The sequence below is a fragment of the Diadema setosum genome, chromosome 18 (genome assembly GCF_964275005.1).
Source record: "Diadema setosum chromosome 18, eeDiaSeto1, whole genome shotgun sequence".
NCBI classification, from domain to species: Eukaryota; Metazoa; Echinodermata; class Echinoidea; order Diadematoida; family Diadematidae; genus Diadema; species Diadema setosum.
The window spans coordinates 33,175,704-33,196,732 of NC_092702.1; the positions used below are offsets into that span (position 1 = coordinate 33,175,704).

The 21,029-nt window shown below is 37.1% G+C and overlaps 1 protein-coding gene across 1 annotated transcript; it reads right to left on the reverse strand.

Annotated features, from left to right (window-relative positions):
• Positions 1–128: 128 nt before the first annotated feature.
• LOC140242184 (sperm microtubule associated protein 2-like) lies at positions 129–20,754 on the reverse strand. The gene is made up of 8 exons (XM_072321948.1): positions 20,569–20,754; positions 9,370–9,412; positions 8,528–8,590; positions 7,112–7,246; positions 4,847–4,984; positions 4,220–4,361; positions 3,582–3,695; positions 129–2,561 (listed from the first exon to the last, which is right to left on the reverse strand). Exons 1-8 carry the CDS (start codon positions 20,585–20,587, stop codon positions 2,271–2,273), a joined length of 945 nt encoding a protein of 314 aa, XP_072178049.1. The 5' UTR covers positions 20,588–20,754; the 3' UTR covers positions 129–2,270.
• Positions 20,755–21,029: the final 275 nt, after the last annotated feature.

The following is a 21,029-nucleotide window of genomic DNA, read 5'->3' on the forward strand; positions in this document are numbered from 1 at the left end:
ATTTGGGAGAGGGTTGCTATGTACTATATCAATGCATCAACATTTAAAGCAATAATAAACAACTGTCTCTTTAGACTTGCTGTAGTGAAGAATTAAAGCAAAGAAACATTGGTACAATGACTGCCATTATTCAAAGTTTTTGACATTCAGTGAAAAGTTTTATTGCTTTCAGTGAAAATTAACATGCAATTAATATCATAACATATAATTCAGTAGTGTGATATGCAGCTAACACGACACATATAATTGATATACAAGAGATGTGACACAGGTAACAATATCTGTACAAGGCATCTGCATAATTCTTCTGAAATGAAGTGTACAAATACAATCAATATCCTCACATGTTGCATCATTGATTTCTTGTGCAAATTTTGCATGGCACGAGGCAGCAGAAGAAATTCTCCCAGTGCTAGACATATTCATTATCAACGCATCTCACCCTTTTGGGCAAATTCTTGAAATCTGAGCGCGTCATTATCATATTCCTCACAATAACTGCACAACAAAGCCATAGTAAAATGACGAATAAGGAATGTGTTGATTGTCAGCAAGTGCAAGCCAATTCTATATTCACTTGCTGACCAAATGATAATTCACTCTTAAATAAAGTTTCAAGTGAATTCTATATTCACTTGCAGACAAAATGATCATTAACTCTTAAATAAAGTTTCAGTGCACAGTTTTATAGGTTATTTCTCTTTTCAGAAACGTGTCAGCATGTACAGGGAGCTTTTCTATCTTTTTCCATTATTTCTAAAATGAATAAATAACATCTATATTAAGAAAAGAGCATGCACTGGACTCGAAAATGATTTCATGAAATGTGTTGTGTTGGACTATTGTGATTCTAAGGCAAAAGAAAAAAAAAATCTAATGTGATTTTAAAATAGCAATACCAAGATATGAATTTTACATGTTTTACTTTCTAAGCTTCCATAAAATATGAAAGTGAAGACTCGAGGAGGGGGGGGGGGGGGGGGGGGGTCAAGATTTTTCTGATATTAATAGGTGGGAGAGGGGGATTCCTGATAATGTACAGCTGCTTGACCTTCATTACAAACAAGTGACCATCCATTTGAATCAGGGAGGTGGGAAGAGATCTCGCTTCTTTCTGAGGTAGAGTGCATCACAACTTCTGACAAGTGATGTTTAATCATACTAGCATCACGTCTTCAATCTCAGGCAAACCACCTCATCACTATCTTGCACACAACATTTCAGGCAAGGCAAAGAAAAAGAATTTCAGAATTTTACATTCATTAAAGAAGACACAAGCCCTTCTACCATTTTTTCAAGCATATAAAGAGATTTAACTCAGTGTGAAAATTAAATGAAACTGGCACCATAAATGCTGCAACCACATGAAATTAAAGTAGTGCCTCAAGATACAAAATAAATGCACATTTTGGTGTTTTGGACGGAATATAAACAAGTACATGAATTGCAACTTATAAAGGCGTAATAACTGACCAACCGTGAAACCAGCCACTCATAAAAAACTCCCATGCTATCTGCCTATTTACACCTAGACACATGGAGTTACACATGTAATAAACAAAATACTTAACATTAGAATTGCTGGCTAACCAGCCAAAGCACACAGTAACTGAAAACCTTGAGAAGTGGATGGAAATTGATTACCGGTAGGATGAATTTAGCCACAGTTGACACAGTCTACTTCTCTTCAATGCGTAGCAAATACATTTAATCAAGATTAATCAGCAACTTTTCATAAGCTTTCATAAGCTCTACTACTTGCTCATGGAAAAAGGGTCATGCTCTCAGTTTGAGTACTCGATGGTACGATTGCTATTCTCCTGGCAAATTCACTCATCGAAAGCTTCTCAGCTTGCCTGTATGTGGAAAGTCCTCTTCTTCAACATCAGTAAGATTTAATATCAAAAGTAAGTTAAGTTTTCAAGTTTACATACTTGGCTACTGATAGCTAGCTTCTATGCATATATGAATATTTCTGAATAGTAATAAGCCTGTGGTTGCTATACTGATTTGGTTATGTGAAGCAATACTGATGAAGGATTTTTAAGATACAGGCACATGACTTGAATGCAATTGACTTCTAAGTTCATGATTATTGTGAAATATATCTGTTATTTCAATCGCCGTGTTAAGATAGTATTGCATATGCATTTTTGAAAATCTCTAATATCTGTAAGTTAGAGCAGTTGAGGTTGTGAGGCATAATAATGCAGAAATACCACAATACGGCCAAATAATGAGTTCTTGTGCCTAGTTGCCACTGTGCTGGATTATCGTGTAAGTGGCTGTGCAAGTTCTTCGATCCTTGCAGGGCAGCGAGCCTTCTTAGCAGCCTCACTGACGATGAAAGCGTCTGGATTAAATTGCACATGATCCATGGTCGCACGCATGATGGGCATGGAGAGCTCATTGGTCCGTGATGTGGCCGCGGCCCGCCGCGCTGCACGAGTGATTGACCACTGGACTGGGCGGTCTGCCTGGTATCCGTCAGCAACGTTCTTGGGCTTGGCGAGCTCCAGCTGGCGCGGTGATGCGTTTGCAGACTTAGCCACATCAGACACCTGCCATTTACATTGTAGGAGATGGAAGACATATGACCAAACAAAGTGGAGAAGAGGACCTAGATACTATGTATTTTCTATTAAAGGAAAGTGTCTTACTAGTCATTGTAAAACAGTGGGCTCTTGTTATGTGACCCAGTGAGAAAATTAATGCTCATGAAAACAATTTTTTTTTTTTTTTTGCTCCAAATAGTTCCAAGTTCCTTCACTGCTTTATAAACTCTGATATAATAGAAAAAATAATAAAATTGCAGAGTAAGTTCACTAGTCCTATGGAGTTAATTATGATGAGAGTCTACCACTAAAGAAGCCCACATACGAGGAAATATCTTGGACAGTATGACTACATTCTGAATACTATCAACAGAGTCTAAGCTGAAACTAGGAGATTCAAACTTTTTGGTAGATTCTCTTCATATTGTACACTTTATAAACTAGTAAAGAGACAACTGTCACTGAGCATGAAAAGATTTAAGGATTGAGACAAAGTTGCAGCTCCAGTATACCTAAAAAACAAACAAACTCTACCAACTGAATCAGTGTGCTCTGACTTTGAAAAAGATTCTTTCAAGTTACCTATGCATCATATAAAACATGCACATTTTTTAATGTTTTCTCCTTCCTACATTAGTGAACTTTAGATCTGCGACCCAAATGCTAAACAGTGGACTCCCGTTGTAACTAAGTCCTCGGGACCGGCAGTTTTCTTTCATTGTATCGAAATTTTGTTATAATCAAACAAATAAACAATAGATATACATAGTGTGGGTAATGTTGCGGCCTGACTTTTTATTTCGTTGTAATCGGAATTTCCTTTTAACAATGTTCATTATAACGGGAGTGCACTGCATGTTAAAGATATGATGCTAATTTGGCAAAAAATGGTGTTCTGCACTTTTGTGAGACAGCTGTTTCCATAGTCCAACCCAAGAGGCTGCATTGTCTTAATTACAATCGCGTTGCAGATCTAAAGCTCAGTGCTGATGATTTTGCACTTCCCTCAAAAAGTTCTGAACTTACCGGCCATTTAGGTTCTCTGAATGGTCCATCGGGCCTGCTCTTGGGGCGGGACAGCTGTTCTATCCTTGAGGATGCCCTGGCAGCCTTTGCAGTCGGTGAAACAATAGATTGGACCTGGAAGGGAAAAGAGAAACAAGAGAGTCCATACTTGACAGGAATGCTCTTAAACATTTTGTATCATATGATATATCAAAGTACTGCAAAACCAGAAATTTTCGCATGGATTTAAAACTCTTGCAAATGTCACTAGGAGCCAAGATTCACGAAAGTGAAATGCATGCGAAAGTGTTCTTCTAAACACAATTCATTGAATCCAGTCGCCAATTCACGAAAAGTTTTTTGTGCTGCAAAAAATAAGGATGTAGGCTTGAATTCGCCAAAGTTCCAAGCCATGAATGTTTGTGGTTTTACAGTTCATGCCAAATGAGTAATGATGTATAGAGGAGTGGGAATGATCTGTGAGCTTAATTCGCTGATGATATACGTCAGTGTCAATACATACTTCAAATGGCTGTTTTAAAGAGCTAGAATGTATGGCATATTTGTGAACAGGTTTGTGCCAATGTAAATGATCTTTTCCAAACATTAATCGCCTTAATTGTTACAAATGGATGTGGGGCAAGTTCTACGATTCTCACCTGTCGTGGAACGGCGTAGTCCCTATGAGGTGTCTTGGCCCGGGCAAGGTATTCTAGCCGCTCCCTGTCCAGTGCTTTCTTAGCAGGCTCACTGACATACCAGATGGGAGATTCCCGGCCGCAGCTGAAAGCATGGCGTGGTCTAGAGGTGGGCAAAAATTAGATGGGTTTCAGATGAAGCTTGTGAAGCCAAAGGTACTTCATAAAATCATTCCTTATGTCAGAGATAATAGCAACTCGCCAAATTTCGCCAGCATTCAAGAAGACCATGCATAAAAAGAGCCATTCTGGAGCCATCTTTTCTTGTGTTTCTTTGCTGTATTTCAAACATTGTGAAGAGTCCAGTGAAAAAAATCAGAAACGTGCAACTATTATGTTTCCTGTATTTTGATCTCCATCAATATGTATTAGTATCAGTGACGTATTAAAAGCCAGCAACACTGACTTGACTAACACATGCTAAAATTTATCATTGGAATTGAGGGTAAACTGTTTCACTTTTACGGCACTGTTGGTTCTAAAATGCTGTCAACATAGGTGATAATAGCACTGGCACAATGCATATATATCAGTTCAGTTGCATGCTAAATCTTGAGGGATATGATAACTGTTCTTGTCCAAACTTACCTGTCTTCCATAAAAGTAGCTGGCAGCCTCTTCTGGTTGGACAAGTAATCTAAGCGTTCAGTCGGAGATGTTTTCATGGCTAGGGGGCTCACTTCCCATATCACAGAGTTACGACCGCAGCTGAACACATGGATACGTCTGACGGAGGATGGAGAGATGGACATATGAGGTGCTAATCAGTGAAACTGTCGTCTGAATTTCTATGATAGATCATAACACACTAGTAGAAACAAAGTATGCATCACCATGTAGATGCGTTGTGCTACAAACATATGGGGTACGTTAATCAAATCTACGTCATTTTGTTCACATTATTTTCACACCAGGTGTCCTTGACAGTGACCAACAAAACTCCTGTGTTCTCGAACTTATTTAGAGGTTTGTGACATATATCCTCCCAAAATGAGTGGAGATCAAAAGAGCTCTCAGAAGTTTGGCAATAAAACAATGAGAAGGGAACAGATGTAAATGAATATATATTTAAAAAAAAAAAAAAAATGAAAGGTTCTTTTGCAAATACTGTACTCATTTTGAATTCCCAAATGTGCAAAGTCTTACTATCATAATTGATATTTAAACTACCAAGTCCTTGGGACTGGCAGTTTCCTTTTATTACATCGAAATTTCGATATAGCTGAACAGGAAATGTTACATTAAGATAATACAAATAATAATTTTAGGACCTAAATTCTTACTTCATTGAGAATTTTCATTATGACAGTGCTTGTTATAACAGGAGAAACTGTACCATGTAGCTTGAGAGTACTGAGGTGATGTTGAGTAGGTCTATGAGAAACAGGTAATCAGTGATTATTAATGAGAGACCTACACTTAGGAGGCTTTGGTGAAATTATACCATTAAAACTCCAATTCAATTCAATAGTTTATTTATTTCCATCATCAAAAAGAAAAGAAAAAGTTGACAAAAAAAACTTAGAGGAGTTGTCTCTTGGATTGGGAGCAAAATATCATATACACCTCTGTTGATGTTTTAGTGATACAGATATCTTGTGCACTTTTTTTTACCACAGTATTTTGTGTTTGACCAGTGGTAATAATTGCCCAAATGATAGATAAATAACAAGGTGCAAATACGTTGAAATAAGTTAGCTTATCAGAAGACCATGTTTTTAAAGAATCAGAGTTCAAGGAGACTGAAGGTTTGCCTAAATTTGTCATTGACCATCTCCTACAATTTAGGAAGCAGAAGGCAAGCTATCAAGCTATTCTTCCTGTTTTATGGCATAATCATTTCATCCTATTAACATTTGTGATTGTGATCAATTAGCGATGTTTCCTTTAAAATTGGAGAATCCTCAAATTTCTGTAACTTTCTTGTAAAAATTTGATAGAAAATTTTACTAATCACTCTGTTTGATTATACTATACAGTCAAACCTGCCTTAGCGGCCACCTGTCTATAGCGACCACCTGTCTATAGCGGCCACTGAAAAATCCCCCCGAGAGAAAATCCCTGTTAAAGACCCTGTGTATAGCGGCCACTTGTCTAACGCGGCCAGCGGCCACAAATTTTGTTTCCCGCGGTAGATTTTAACCTGTCTATAGCGGCCAAAAACCCAACGGAGCCGTAGCTGAGCCGATGATTCAGCGTGTTTTTCTGCTTTGTAGCCGTGCGGGCAACGTTCAGTGATCTCCACCGCTGCATCCATCCCTTATTCAGTCATAATAATGCATTAGTGTTAAGCTTTCTTCACGACAATACACATACTAGTGCGCAACAATTTCATATACACCGACATGAAACACACGGTGTGTGCATACGTACACACATACATGTACATGTAAGGATACAACGATGATAGGTGTACATGTAAGCAATGCACACAAAGTTGGATTACCTGTCTATAGCGGCCACCTGTCTATAACGGCCACCTTTTCCGTTTCCCTTGGGTGGCCGCTATAGACAGGTTTGACTGTATATTCATTAAAGTAGGGTTCCATGACATCTGCTCCTGTGACAATTGCTGTGTTAAATATATATATATATAAATTCACCCTAACCCTAATCCTAATCCTCACATCAAACTAAACCTAAAATTCTATCACAACCCTAACCCTTACCCTAAGTCCTTGGAGAAAATAAGACCGGAGCAATTGTCGCAGGAGCAAATGTCATGTCACCACACTAAGAACATGAGGTAGATTTTAATTATCAATCATAAATCAGTAGGGTCATATGGGTACACACTAGCAGGATCATAGAAGTCTTAAGGTTTATTTTTTCTATTGTGTTTTTAGCTCTCACTTTTCACCATCTGCTGTGCTTCTGAAGTTTTTCTTTGGGGAGGAGAGTTCCTCTGTCCTTGGAGTCGGAGTTGCGGACATTGCTGCCCGGCTGACCGGCCACATCGTATCCTGATTACCCCATTCCAACTTTGGACTGAAGGAGAGAGAGAGAGAGAGAGAGAATAAACACTCAAACTTATCTCTTCGATTTGTTTCATTTATCCACCTTTGGATTCATCAAATCCATTCTCTTTCATTTGTATTTATATGCACCAATTTAGTCATCCTGTGTATTTACTGATTAAGTTTTGATATTATACTCTTTGATCTTCTGTGATCTGAGCTACCAGTATTCACACAAGCTACTGGTTTATTTGACAAGATATCATATGTTTGTCTATCCATGAGGGGGCCAAAAAAAAAAAAACTGAAAAAATTTAGCCTCTGGTCAGATGCATCACTTCACATTTCAAACATCATTGTGGTATCAATATTGCTTAAAAGTTTTTCAAAGAAGTTTTCAGAATGCTTTCAAACTCTATACATTTTGTTTATATACTTCAACCTCAAGCTATGTTGAAGACAACCCAGCAGAAGCTGCGTAAGATTTTGCTATTGTAATGGCCAACGAGAAGGGGAAAAAATGAATCAATCTGCAGTCTACTGACTGATGGACATGTTTGTCCTACTAGGTGTTATCATTGACTACAAATTGAAACAGGTTTTATTAGATAAGTTGCTGATGAAAATTTGGCTTATTTTGACTGTTTAGACTTTTCTCAGTCACAGTTACCACAAGCACATCTTTGCAAAGACAAAATATTCTACATGTGAATGTTTAAATGGCCATCTTGCACCACAAATGTGCTGCAAAGTCCCTGAACATTGATTTTCTAATTACGACATATCATTTCACTGTTTCAGAATCAAAACTTTTGAGTGATGTGTAACTTTTCCCTCTTTATTTCCAAAAATCTACCACAGTGAAAGTGAAACAGATGAACATGCGTGAGTCTCACATAATCTAAAAAATCAGGTTTGAAAAAAAAAAATGTGAGTTTGAAGCATTTGATCACATGACTTTTCAACAAACACATGGTTCACAAAAACCACATACATGTAGATGTAGCTTTGATTCAAATTTTGAAAAATATTTTTAGAAATTAAAATATGAGCAGGAAGTGAATATGACCATAAACAATTATTGATTATGATCAAATCTCTACTGCCTTTTTGGCCACATAAGCTTCTTTTATAGTTTCTTTGTCTATGACCTTACCATATGGTACCAATGTGATGGTTCACACACACATAGGACTAAGTGTCATGCAGTGGAAATCATGAGGGGTAAAAGACATCGAGATTATATCCAGGAGTATGGCAATGAGAATGAACATTCTGTCTACAAACTTTGCTATACCCCCAAAATACTCACCCAAAACTTGTAAGCCATATTGCCTTTGAATGCTTGGGTTCTGACAAGTACAGGTATCGCTCCCTGCAAATTGGAAGAGAAACACAAGTTACAAATTGTAACAAGCTGAAATGGAGACCAATTCATCTTACAACCACACATTCTTACAACATTACATTCATGGTTAATAAAGAGGGTGTATTTGATATACATGGCACATAACTGCAGAGGATATTTTAAGCATTTCTAGTTTTTGCACAACTCAATTTTTTTTGAAATTTTTCAAAAATATATTTTCAGTGTTTATGTTAAAGTTATACTAGTACACCATTTTGAAGTTTCACCAAGAAAATTTCATTGCAATGAATTTCAAATATTATACTGATATCTTAAGGCAAACATAAGATTTCACCTTGAAAAATACCATAATTTTCCAAAGAGATATGACAAAAATTGTAATATATTTCCATCTTATTTTGGAGAATAGCATCTTGAGAAATGGATACAGAAATTTCTAGCTATATCTGTCTCTTTCATTGCTAAAATACTTAATAATTGTGAAGCATGTCTGCAATGAAATGTGATGAATTTTTACCAATACCAGATGATATCTTCAAAAAGGTACAAAATGTACCTTTTAGGCCACTATAGTGACTCTTAGCAGTTAACAGATTTTAATGGTTACTACCAAGAGGAGGCAGTTCATCTGCATGGATAGCACTCTTGAAGCAATAACAAAGTGATAATACTGATCTAAGAAGAAGAAATTAGTTTATGATGTTGGCATCGAAGAGTGCACTACCATAGTATCAATATTGAAGTACAAATGTAATATCTTGATTGTTTGGGGCCCCAGCTCTTACCTTGGACTGCCACCAAAATTGGCAGAGCCATCTTGAACAGGAGCTGCAGAGAAATAAAAGAATTTGGAAAAAAAGATTAATATTTTGTTGCTTTCACAGTGTCACAAAAAGAAATTCCTTGTTCATATCACTATATATGCTGATGAGATATAAACAACATAACAATATTCATTATTTGCTCCTTTTTTATTTTTTGCTAGACACCATGCATAACAATTATTAGCTGTAATATTAAATATGTTTGTATGTGTGTGTGTGTGTGTGTGTGTATATATACACAACCTTGACAAGAAGCATGCTTATGATAATGGCAAATTTTCATGTATTTTTAAAACTGGTTAATTAGTTGGTTCTACCTAGCCTGGAGAATATAACACACACAAATACACATACATTTGTACACACCCAAGCAGAGACACATTCATATGCACTGCGCATCAATCCTAAAATGTGTAATATCATAGATATGCATTGTAGTTGGAGGAAGGAAGAGGTGAAGGGGAGAGTGAGTGGACACATCCCCTGACATTTGTTGCGCTGAGCTGCACTGAGTGAACAGCGCCATCGCAGTGTCATGGCAACCGCTTGATGGCTGCTGGGGAGGAGGTGTCCGATCAATTTCTGTTCAGTACTCCCATTGATGCTAACATTGATTTGAACACAGTTCCACAAATGCCACATGACACTCCTCTTTTGTTTTGGTCCTAGCATGACCTCCAAACTATTGTCCACCAAAGCAACAAAGGGAGGTAGCGTCTCATGCCCTTTTAATGTTCAAGACAGAATGTTGTTGAGTGAGCATTCATGTGAACATACTTGAACATTTTGTTGCATTGAACCACTTTCAATGTGTGTGCATTATCGGTACTTGTAATTCACAGGCTGACTTTTTCCTTATATGAAAGAAAAAAAAAAGCACATCTCTCATTTCTAGCTGTCTCAATAGCATTCCCTTCTACCAATTAAGAACCGACAACTTTGTTGTTTTTTGTTTGTTTGTTTAATTTTGATGGAGTGTTGTAGATATAAAAGAATCTTGAGAATTAAAAATTAATAAAATTGACAATAATATGAAAATAAGAAATTAAGAAATGAAACAACTTGAATACCATCAAGTTTCTTTTGGTCTCTTTGTTGTTGTTATTGTTTGTTTGTTTGTTTCACTTTTATCTAATTATCATCACATGCATTACTGAATTATTGAAATCACTGAGTTTACAACTCATGAATCAGATTATTAAGACTATGAAATATGAACTTGTCACTTCTCCTTTGAAAAAATGAATGAATTGATACTGATCGAGACACTTTTAACATTTAGAGATCAGGGTGTACCATTTGTAAAAGATGAAAAAGAGATGATATTACACAGATTATACGTCATAAAGAGACTTTATTGAATGACCGTGAATACTAGCAATGTGGCAGAAAATAAACATTCTAGCTGCCATCAAATGAAGTAGAATAGGTGCCAAAAGAAATACCTTATTGCAGAATGTTTGCAAGCAGTTTTCACAATATTGTATGTACATCACACATGGTTTCATTTCTGTAAAAATTATCAGCTACAGACATGGTATAGTTCCTTTTATCCTCCCAGAATACATGACTAATACTTACAGTGATAACAGTATCTTATATCATTTACTGAGGTTTTCATTTGTTGGACAACATAACTGATGAAGCTATAAGGAGCCAAACGTTTGCTGTACAATGTTGTCTCCTCGTTTTCTTCAAGGTGCTAATGGACAAACACAAACAGTGAAGTAATGAGAGTCTCTGTTCAAATGTAGGCTTACAAACAGCCAGACCAGCAGACTAAAAAAGAAAAAGAAAAAAAGAAGAAGAAGTGAAAGGAACTTCATTGATTATCACTCCCTAGAGATAATTGCTAACATAGACCCTCTTATGAGTGAACAATGGAGGGCGCGCATGAAGGTTACCCTGACAAGTGCGACCCATTCATGCAATCACTCAGTTACCTAGCAACACCAGCGCTCGCTCCGGTGAGTAGAGTGAACTTGGTTTCAACAACCATCTAATGCAATGATAATGCAATGACAATTGCACGAAGCAAGCCAACTTGTGTTTGAGATATACTGGTCAAAATTCACATTTTCTGTTGGTCTCAAAAGAAAAGGGAAAAAATAGAAAATGATCTCAACAGTATACATTGTACATATGGAGCAGAGGTTGATTATTTGCTGGTAATATCTTTTTCCTTTTTTTTTCAGAGAGATATAATGATAATAAGTGTGCCCAGCATGCAAATTGAGACTGCATGTACACCTGAGTAGAACACTGACATAATCAAATATCACCCAGATGTATACATGTATATGTATATGCTATAATGAATTATATACAAATGTTGTAACAAGTACACTGTTTATAGACTATAAAATATCATGTGCCCTATCAATGATGATCATACCAGCAAAGCATAGATATCAACTGCTGCACTTACCTTTTATATGAGTTATATAGATATTTCCTTTTTTTATATGTACCACTCTGGGTCGATTTGATAATTATCAAGCAGGTATGTGGAATACATATTTGAGAGACAAAAGATCAAGTAACACTTACGCATCCTGCCAAATTTTTTCTTGAGTGAAATGAATTTACTCCACAATATTTTCCTCTGGAAACCAGACAAATACAACACGGTGAGAATCAGAGATCTATGAGCAATGATTATCCCAGAGCAATTTCTAGATCCATCTCAATCGGCGGAGGGCTCGGGAAGTGACTGCCCAACATCACAACCAGCCGATCAATTTTGATACGACGGTGAGAGTGAATGGACAGGATGCGACAATAGCATCATTGATCGCAAAGCGATCTGACAAAAAAAAAAAAAAATGCATCTGTCTCCTGCCCGCGATGTTTCCTGAGAAGAGTGTCACCCGCCTCGTTCCCTTCCCCTCTTATTTGTTCTGTTGGGTCATTTCAGACACATTTCGCCTTTGATGCAGGCTTGGCCCTGAATGGACACGATAGTGATACAACTACCCTCCTTTATGTGCCCTTTGTCATGCAGAACACAGGGTCGTAGATCACCAATGGGACCTGACAATACCCTAAGGTACCTGCCCAACCAATCAATCAAGGCGCCAATTAATACAACGTGGTTTAGAGGGGGGGGGGGGGAATGGGAGGAGGAGAAGGGGAAGAGAGGATGGTAACAAATTACACTTGCAAACAATGGTGAGCTCCTACATGTTGCCATGGCAACTTGTACAACTGTGATGTTGATCTATACCTGCCTTACACTGCCAATCAGTTTTCATGGCCCTGGAATGTAGACATTATATAGGGCAGAAAACACTTTGCTTTCGCCCTCTTTCACAGATATTTCTCCTTTTATCTTTTTTTTTTTTCTTCTTCTTGAAAATGATGAAAATGTGATGGAAATGACTTCATTCTTTGTTTGTTTAGTTTCATATGTACTTTTGCAGTTTATTTTCTTCACATACTCAATATTTGCCTTTACTCTCTTTCCCTTTCATGTTGTGTTATTGCGTATAGCACTTGTGATGACAGCATTGATGTCCATTTCAGAAGAAATGTGAGAAATTCAAAAAATTCATTGTTCTGATGTTTGTCTTTTCTTGTTCTTAAAATTTTCTCACATCAGTTTTGTAATGGAAAAGAATTTTTGAGACAAAACTGATTTTTTTTTTTAAATAACTAAAATGAAATGGATCATGTTAACAGAGTCAACAGTAATGACACATGCATTTATTTCTCACTGATTATAGCACAAGAATAGACTACATGTAATTCACAAGCAGCTTTGTTTCTTTTTTACGCAATGGTCTGTATCATGGTTGTTTCCTGTCTGACTGCAAGACACGTGTTAAGCTGCTGATGTAACCTATCTCTTTCAAGTTTCCTTTTCCAGCTGGAATTGCTATGTTTATTGTTGCTAGGTCAGGCTAGGCTCTGGCTGACTTTATACCAACAAAAACTTGGGCTTGCACGTCATGGATAACATTCTCATAATGGAAATATGCATGAATTTCGCTTTATGCATACAACAGATTTGAGCACACATGTACCAAATGATTAAATGTTTCTAGCAATGAAGACAATCTTCCTCAGAATTTGATTCTACCTCACTCAATTTCTTGGATGCTTTGATACCATGAATATCACTAGAAGATTTATCGCTTCCACTTCATTTGAAAGGCAGAGTAAAATGTGAGTGAGGGTGAAATTGACTCCAGCATCCCCAAATTAAACAAACAAACAAACAAATAAAAACATATGCAACTGCCTTGAGAAAAGACCATTTTCTCAGATTTTTATCCATTGTACTTGTCTTTGTAACTGACCAGTCAGATAGATGAAAAAAAAATATTGAAGTTTGAGGTGTTAGGGTTTTAAAGACATTTTGTATGCCCAAGAATATACGTTTTTATAGTACTTAGTATGAAACTGCTGGCTATGATGCAGAAATAGCCAAAGAAAAAAAAAATACATATAGCTGTTGTTGTTGTTGTTGTGGTGGTTGTGGTTGTGGTTGTGGTTGTTGTTGTGGTTGTTGTTTTTGTTGTTGTTGTTGTTTAAAAGGCAGTATAATTCAATGTGAATATTTTCGCCAGTACTTGGGTTATATCTAGTACAATTTGTTATATAATAATACACCTTGTACTGCATCTTTCAAGAATGCAAGTTATACGGAAATACTACACGCCAGTTTGTTTTTTTCTTGAGTGCACATACATGCTGTACATCAGTATAAATGACCTTTCTTCTCAATTGGTTACCAGGTAAGCACTACACTTGTTTTCAAAGAAACATAATGCATGGAGCCTGCTTGAAGTGGCAAATTATGGAAATTCATCAATTATGTGAAAGGATGAAATTGTGGAGACCAGGTAATCAGATGGTTTATCAATCAACACTACGGGAAGGATCTATATTTTCTATATCACCAAATATCTAGTGGATGTGAGCATGCTGGCAAGCACCATTAACTAGCTGAGGACGGACTGTTTTTGCTTAACAACCTGTGCATATCCCATAGACATCTGCCCGATGTACTCGGGACTCATCCTCAACGGGTTTAATGAATAATCACTAAATCACATATATGTTTTATCAAATGCTGTGATTTTAAGTATCAACATGTCTGTTGGTACAAATTACCTTTTTTCTTTTCTTTTTTTTGCTAATGCAAGAATTAGGTGGAACTACGAACATGCTTATTAATTGCAACAGTCTGGACAGTAGGCTAACATTTTCATACAATGACTGCGCTCCTTTTTTGTTGAAACTCATGAATAAATGGGTCTTAAACGCACTCACATCCAACACTAGCTTCTATTTACAAAATAGAGACCCGCTGAGGCGCGCAGGGGATTATGGACAATGCATGGTTATCCAATGGAATGCCACCCCAGCACGCTTCACTGATCCAAACAAAAGGCTGTATCCCCCAGACTATTCTGAGGCTCTTCTGGAAACTAGAATAAAGTGAGGCATCAAAGGATTTGCCCCTTCACTGCTTTTTTGGGGTAGTTACCTGGCAACCAACTCAGATTGTCCATCTTCAATCAAAGCTACTGACATTTCGATGTTATTCTTCCTGTCAAAAATGATATATATATCCTTGGTGCACTCCTCAGGTGTCAAGCATGACACTTCTAGTCTTGAACCTTGTGGCGCAATGGAATGTGAAGTTTTTGTGTGCTAGCTACACCAAAATCACGGCTTTTAGGAATGGAAACAGCATTCTTCATCTGTTGATATCAATAAAAAGTTTCAACGATGGCAAGGTGCTGAGCCCCAAAAGTTAGGTAGTGACACCTCTAACATATGTCATGATTTATTTATTTTTTTTTTTTTTTGGTATGATGGGAAAAACAGAGAATGATATGTATAATTTATCTCATGTCTAATCTTCATGATATTATACATACATGCATCTGGAATTTGAACACAAAAGGATAAATTCACTAAGATTTTGATTTCAAAAATGTCAGTGGACTAGCTGGCAATATTCATGTAATACAAACTTAACCACAATAAAAAAAAAATGTGTATGGTATATCATAGTAAAACTCTATTGCAGTGCTCAGGATAATTGTGAACGCAAACTTGTTACCGATAACTCCTTTTGTCCCATCCACAACAATTTCATACACAATGTGAAAGGAATTCTTGAATGAGAGTGATGAGGGTGCACTTAAGCAAATTTGTGAATGCTATGATAAAGCTGAAACATAACATAGGGAGTCGCCAAATATTTTACTTTTGAGATCACAGAATAAGATACATGGTGACAATAGCATTTATTTCTCATGTAAGCGTAATTAAGTGCCACTCTGCACACAATGCAGAACAAGAAAAGCCAAACATTAATACAGCGACAGATTATCAACAACAGACATGATAAAGCATCATGTTACCTGTGTTCAAAAAGGATTAGCGGTAAGATTCGGGCAGTATGCTATCTGAATACACATACAGTATGTACAAATTGTCTTCAGAGATATGATGGGTAAGTCTCATCATTATGCAATGTCTGAAATTACTCAACAGTCTGTTTTATATACTTATTGGAAACTTATCCAAGTCTTTCGAGAAGCAACAACTTGACCCCCAAAAGCTTACAGAGCAGTCTGCATACAGTACCTTTCCGCTTTGATGTTGTCACACCTTTCTGTTTTGACGAAGAACGGCCATTCTTGCCCATATCCTGTACTCCAGCAGTTCCAGCCTTTTAGTGATCAATGCAACTTGGCAACCATACCAAACAATGCAGCAGCACCTATAATCACTCTAAACTCCTTAAGTCCTGACAAAGCCAACTGAAAATCAGGAGCCCACTCTTAAAAGCTTGGATTGCTGATTCTATACCATCAGAAGGCTACGAATGAAATCCTAAGAATCACCACGTGACATGTTTTTCTGTGTGTCTCTTCGGAGTCTGGATTGGAGTTCTTTCGTCTGTACAGGCTGGTTTGAATGTGGTATCACTTATTGATGCTGAGAATCGGTGAAGTAGCCCTACCTCAGAAGTAAGAATGGACCAAACAAGATGTTTGCATGACAACGTTGCTAATGGTGACTGTTTGCAGACTCAGGACTTTGGTCACAAGGAATGCCAGGATTATAGCCAGACCATCTGAATCTCAACGCTCAATAAAGCAGCTTGTTTACAGTTCCCTTTTTTCCCCCTTGTGTGTCTTTGTAAAGAACGTTTGAGCATCAAAGCTTCAAAGTAACAATGCCGCCGTTATCGCCATGCGGAATCTTTTATGTCACGAAAGCAAAACCGTAAAACATTTATTTTACCACTAGATATGGTTGATGTTACCTTGTCAGTTCTGATTTCTAATATTTCTCATATCATTTTCATTACAAGTCAAGTGGCTGTGGTCTAATGACACAGATTCAAAGTTTCTTGTGTTTTTGATGCCACACCAAATTTTCAGTCAATCATCATTCTTGAAAATGAAATCTGCATGATTATAATCAGAATGCAATTATTATTCAAAGACTGCAAGTATCATGACTGAAAGTTATCAGAATTGCTAAAATGTTGTCCTGTTCCAGATATCAATGAATTAGTAAATGACAGAAAATATATAGATGACAATGTATTCCTTGATAAAGGAGGGTATGGGAGAGTGTGTAATAACATATTATCTTGGAATGGCTAAATAATCAAGCAACAAAGTCAATTTGCCACTGTGTGCAGAAATGAAAACATTGTTGGAGAAGCACACTTGTGTGCATTCCATTTTAGTAATAATTTCAACAACAACAAAATAAATGAATGAAAAAAAAAATCTGAAACTAAATCCAGGTGTGTAACTTAGTTTCCTGTATTATTTCCATGAGTCACAACATACTTCTCATGTCAGCTGTATCATTATCAACTTGAGACAAGCACATCTTAATGTTTGCTCATGGATACCTTTTCACTGTTGACACCATGGAAACATTTAAGCATAGTTTTAGAAAATGAGAAAAATAGTATTGTTAAAAATAGTATAAGTTAAATAATTGACTCATTTTACCACTGTTGTGTGCGCAAATGTCATTTACATGCAAGGCAAACATGCTGAAGTGGGGGTACATTGATAGCTCTGCAGAGTGTGAGTACGTGTGGGCAGGGCAGCCAGACTATGCCTCATCTTCTGAGCTGCAATACAATGTTACAACCTTGTATTGGGAGGGACCTGGCAGTGGCGAATGACGTGGCTCTTGCATGCGCTAGACATTGGGAAATGGTTGTGTGATGACACGAGATGATGATTTACATGTACAGTAAATGTTGTAACAGGATATAAAACAATTACTGTATATGGCATGTAAGGGAGTCTAATTTTTTGCAAATAGGGACTATTCGACAACTATGTGAGTGGATGAATTCACGATGACTGAGTACAGCAAAGGATAGAGAATGTAAGCATGCATGTCACATTCATGTTGTTATCACAGTTGATATTTGTGCATGTTGTTAAAATCACGAACTGCACAATGGCAAAATCACACAGTATTGATGACTGCAAAGGTCCAGGGGCTTGTAAGTTATTTCATCATGGAAGTATAATTTATATGAAAGCGACAGGGTTTATGATTTTAAACTTTGGAGCACCATAGGGAGTGACATGTACAAGTGCTCTGCCTCTCTTCAGTTCCATGAAAACTGAGTTTAAAATAAAGCTATATCACTGACACACTTTATTTACCGGTAATTTCCTGTAACTGTGAGTAAATGGTGCTTTTACAAATATTTTAGATTTCATACCCCCTTTTACAAATGGATAAGCAAGTGTGCAAAACAATTTCAGGCATCTAGCCTTCTTTTTTTTTAATGATAATAATGACATTCAGTTACTAGAAACACATAAGCCAGTTCACAGTTCCACTTTGCACATGAGCAGAAAAAGGTCATTTGTTTGTTTGTTTTGTTTTTGCATTCAATGAGATAAGCATCCCTGAAGTAATGATTATTCATGTAATCCTTTAGTAAATATGGTGCTTACTAGCACATCCACCTGACAGCAAGTCTGGTATTCAGCAATGTTGGTAGAAAGACTTGAATAGTTTATGCATTCAACACAAAACAATGAAATGAATGCCGGCCGAAGTTTCAATTGACAGACCATTGACTTGTCAGCTGCTCTGCGCAAGTCCATTCATTATTTGAACATAAATTCCATAAATTGTGGGCATCCTTATGCATCATGCTGCTTTGAAAACTAGTGAACTGCCTAACCAACTGAGAAAAAAGAAAGGTCATTTGTACCAATGTGCCCATTGAGCTAACTGTGAACTGGCCTATACCACGAGATTATATCTATGCGTGTATACATGTACACTTGTATATATGAAAATAGAAATCTTTAAAAAATGTAAATTTTCATGTATCACTAACATAACTATCAATCATCAAAAAGAAGAGTTTTTAAAACAGATTTGAATTTATCAAAATCTGTAATACCTGGTACTGTACATCTGCATTTGATGTTTACTCGAGATTATTCCATAATGATGGTGCCCATTTTTCCAAAAGCCCCATCACCACTGTATGTCTTGAATTTCACACAGTTCCGAGAGAAGATTCTTTGAACACAGATTACTACAAGGTTGATATGGCTTGATGAGTTCACCGAGATAGGCAGGGCATTTCCATAGAAAACATTTGAAAAAAAAAAAATGTCAGAATCTTAAAATTAATCAATGTCCTCATTGGCAACAAATGTAGACTAAAAAGAATAGGAGTTAAAATTGTATGTGCTAAGATTTCCTTTTGCATTATCCCCTATTCTGTTCATGAAGTTGTGCATTTCTTTTATTTTAATCCATCAAGTACAATGTACTTCCTGAATACAATTGTATCAAATAAAGAGCATCATGTAGAAATATCAAGCACAGTTCTACAAACTAAAGATGTACAAACGTACTCCCGGTCATGAACATGCATACTGGTCTGCGACTTTTAAAGGTCTGGTAAAGATGAATCTTCACTAAAGGATCTGTAACAAGTAAATCATCGCAAACACTTTGCAGTGCGTAACTAGCTGAAAGTAGACTGTAGCAAAACAAATAGACAAGCTCAATCATCATCCCAAACACAGAAACCTTTCCAGTGCCATGACAATTTGCTTGTACTGCTTGATAGAATTAGAAGTCTTGCCATCACTTGCATAGTAGGTAAACCAAATTATGAGATCTAGACACAACCCCCTTCATGAGATAGCACTTATTTTCAGTCTTCTGAAAGTTTACAAAAGTTCATCAGATGACAGGAAACCCCACTGGGTAACATGCATTAAATTTGTTTTGTTTTTTTATTTTCATTTGATACTTCGCTATGCTTACTCTGTTTGATTTAAATGCACAGAAATCTTTCAGTTGCATGAATACTAAAATGAGTAAAGTTAGAGAACTCTTATATTGAACCCATATATCCAATGTCAAGATTTGCCATATATGAAACAATATCTTACTTTCTTTTTTTAAATCTACAAATTACAATATTTTGAATGTTGCATTTGTGTTACTGTTATCTTTAATGAAATAAATTAATGAATGAACACAATACACGCATGAAAATACACACACATACACTGTACATATGCATTGTAATAAAACACACGGACGCATACACTCCTGTCCTGTGAAAGTACTTCTCGAAGTTCTGTCACAGTCACACCCCAAGAATTTTGTTACAGGCCACCAACATCTATATTCTAATTTGAAATGACCGCATCCAACATGTGTTACAGTCAACACTTCAGTTAACTATACACAGCCCAGTCGCTGTACATGGTACGTCGCGACGTACCATGTACAGCGACTGGGCTGTGTATAGTTACACTTCAGTTGAGATGATAAGTAATTTCAAAATGATTCAATGAAATACAAACCTCAAGTCTTCTGCTATAAAACATAGACGATATTAATAGCATCATAGTACATACTTCCCAAAGGGAAAAGTGATGTTTACTAAGTGTGGTATTCTAGCAGTCTTTTTTCTATTGCCCTGCAATGTTGACTGTCATACAAGTATGAGGCCAGTGAGGGTGACAGAGCGGCGTTGTGTCCCACCACTCACTAGCGCAAATCATGCGGGAACGCTGCGGCGCACTTTTCAACACACACCTGTTACGGACAAGTCGACTAGGTCGAACGTGCGAGTAAGCGCGAAGCATACACGACATCTTCACTTACCTTGTTGAATATCCACCATTTTCACTCGTGTAGTTGTAAATCTGCTGCTATTGACACCACATCACAATTTTGATTGCTCTGTCACTTCACTCCATTGCTGTGCATCCAACGGAGGTATAGATATAAATTAAAAGCGCAGTAAACAGCAAGGTAAAGATCTTCGCTTGTACACAAATAAACTCGCGTGCGTGGATCATCTATGGAGCGGATGTTGATGGGCGGCGGCAGACCCTACCCCTCGCTTCGCGTCACATAGTAACCGGTCTTGGATACAATATGCAAATTTCGAGACCATGCCGCGTTGTCCTCAAATCGCGTTCATACATTGGGTAGTGGAGCGCGATAAAGAGGGTGAGGGAGGGGGCAGAATAGCATGCACGTGTTACCGTATGTTAGGCCCCCATCTCACTACATACTAGGAAGGCGACCATTGCGACCATGGCGATCTGTGACGATTTAAC

Excerpts from the sequence above, each read along its gene's own strand:
- LOC140242184 (XM_072321948.1), bottom strand. Across the intron at positions 4,985-7,111 it reads AGCACAGCAGATGGTGAAAA|ACGTATCCATGTGTTCAGCT; the intron begins GTGAGAGCTAAA and ends ATCCTCCGTCAG. Across the intron at positions 4,362-4,846 it reads GCTACTTTTATGGAAGACAG|ACCACGCCATGCTTTCAGCT; the intron begins GTAAGTTTGGAC and ends GCCCACCTCTAG.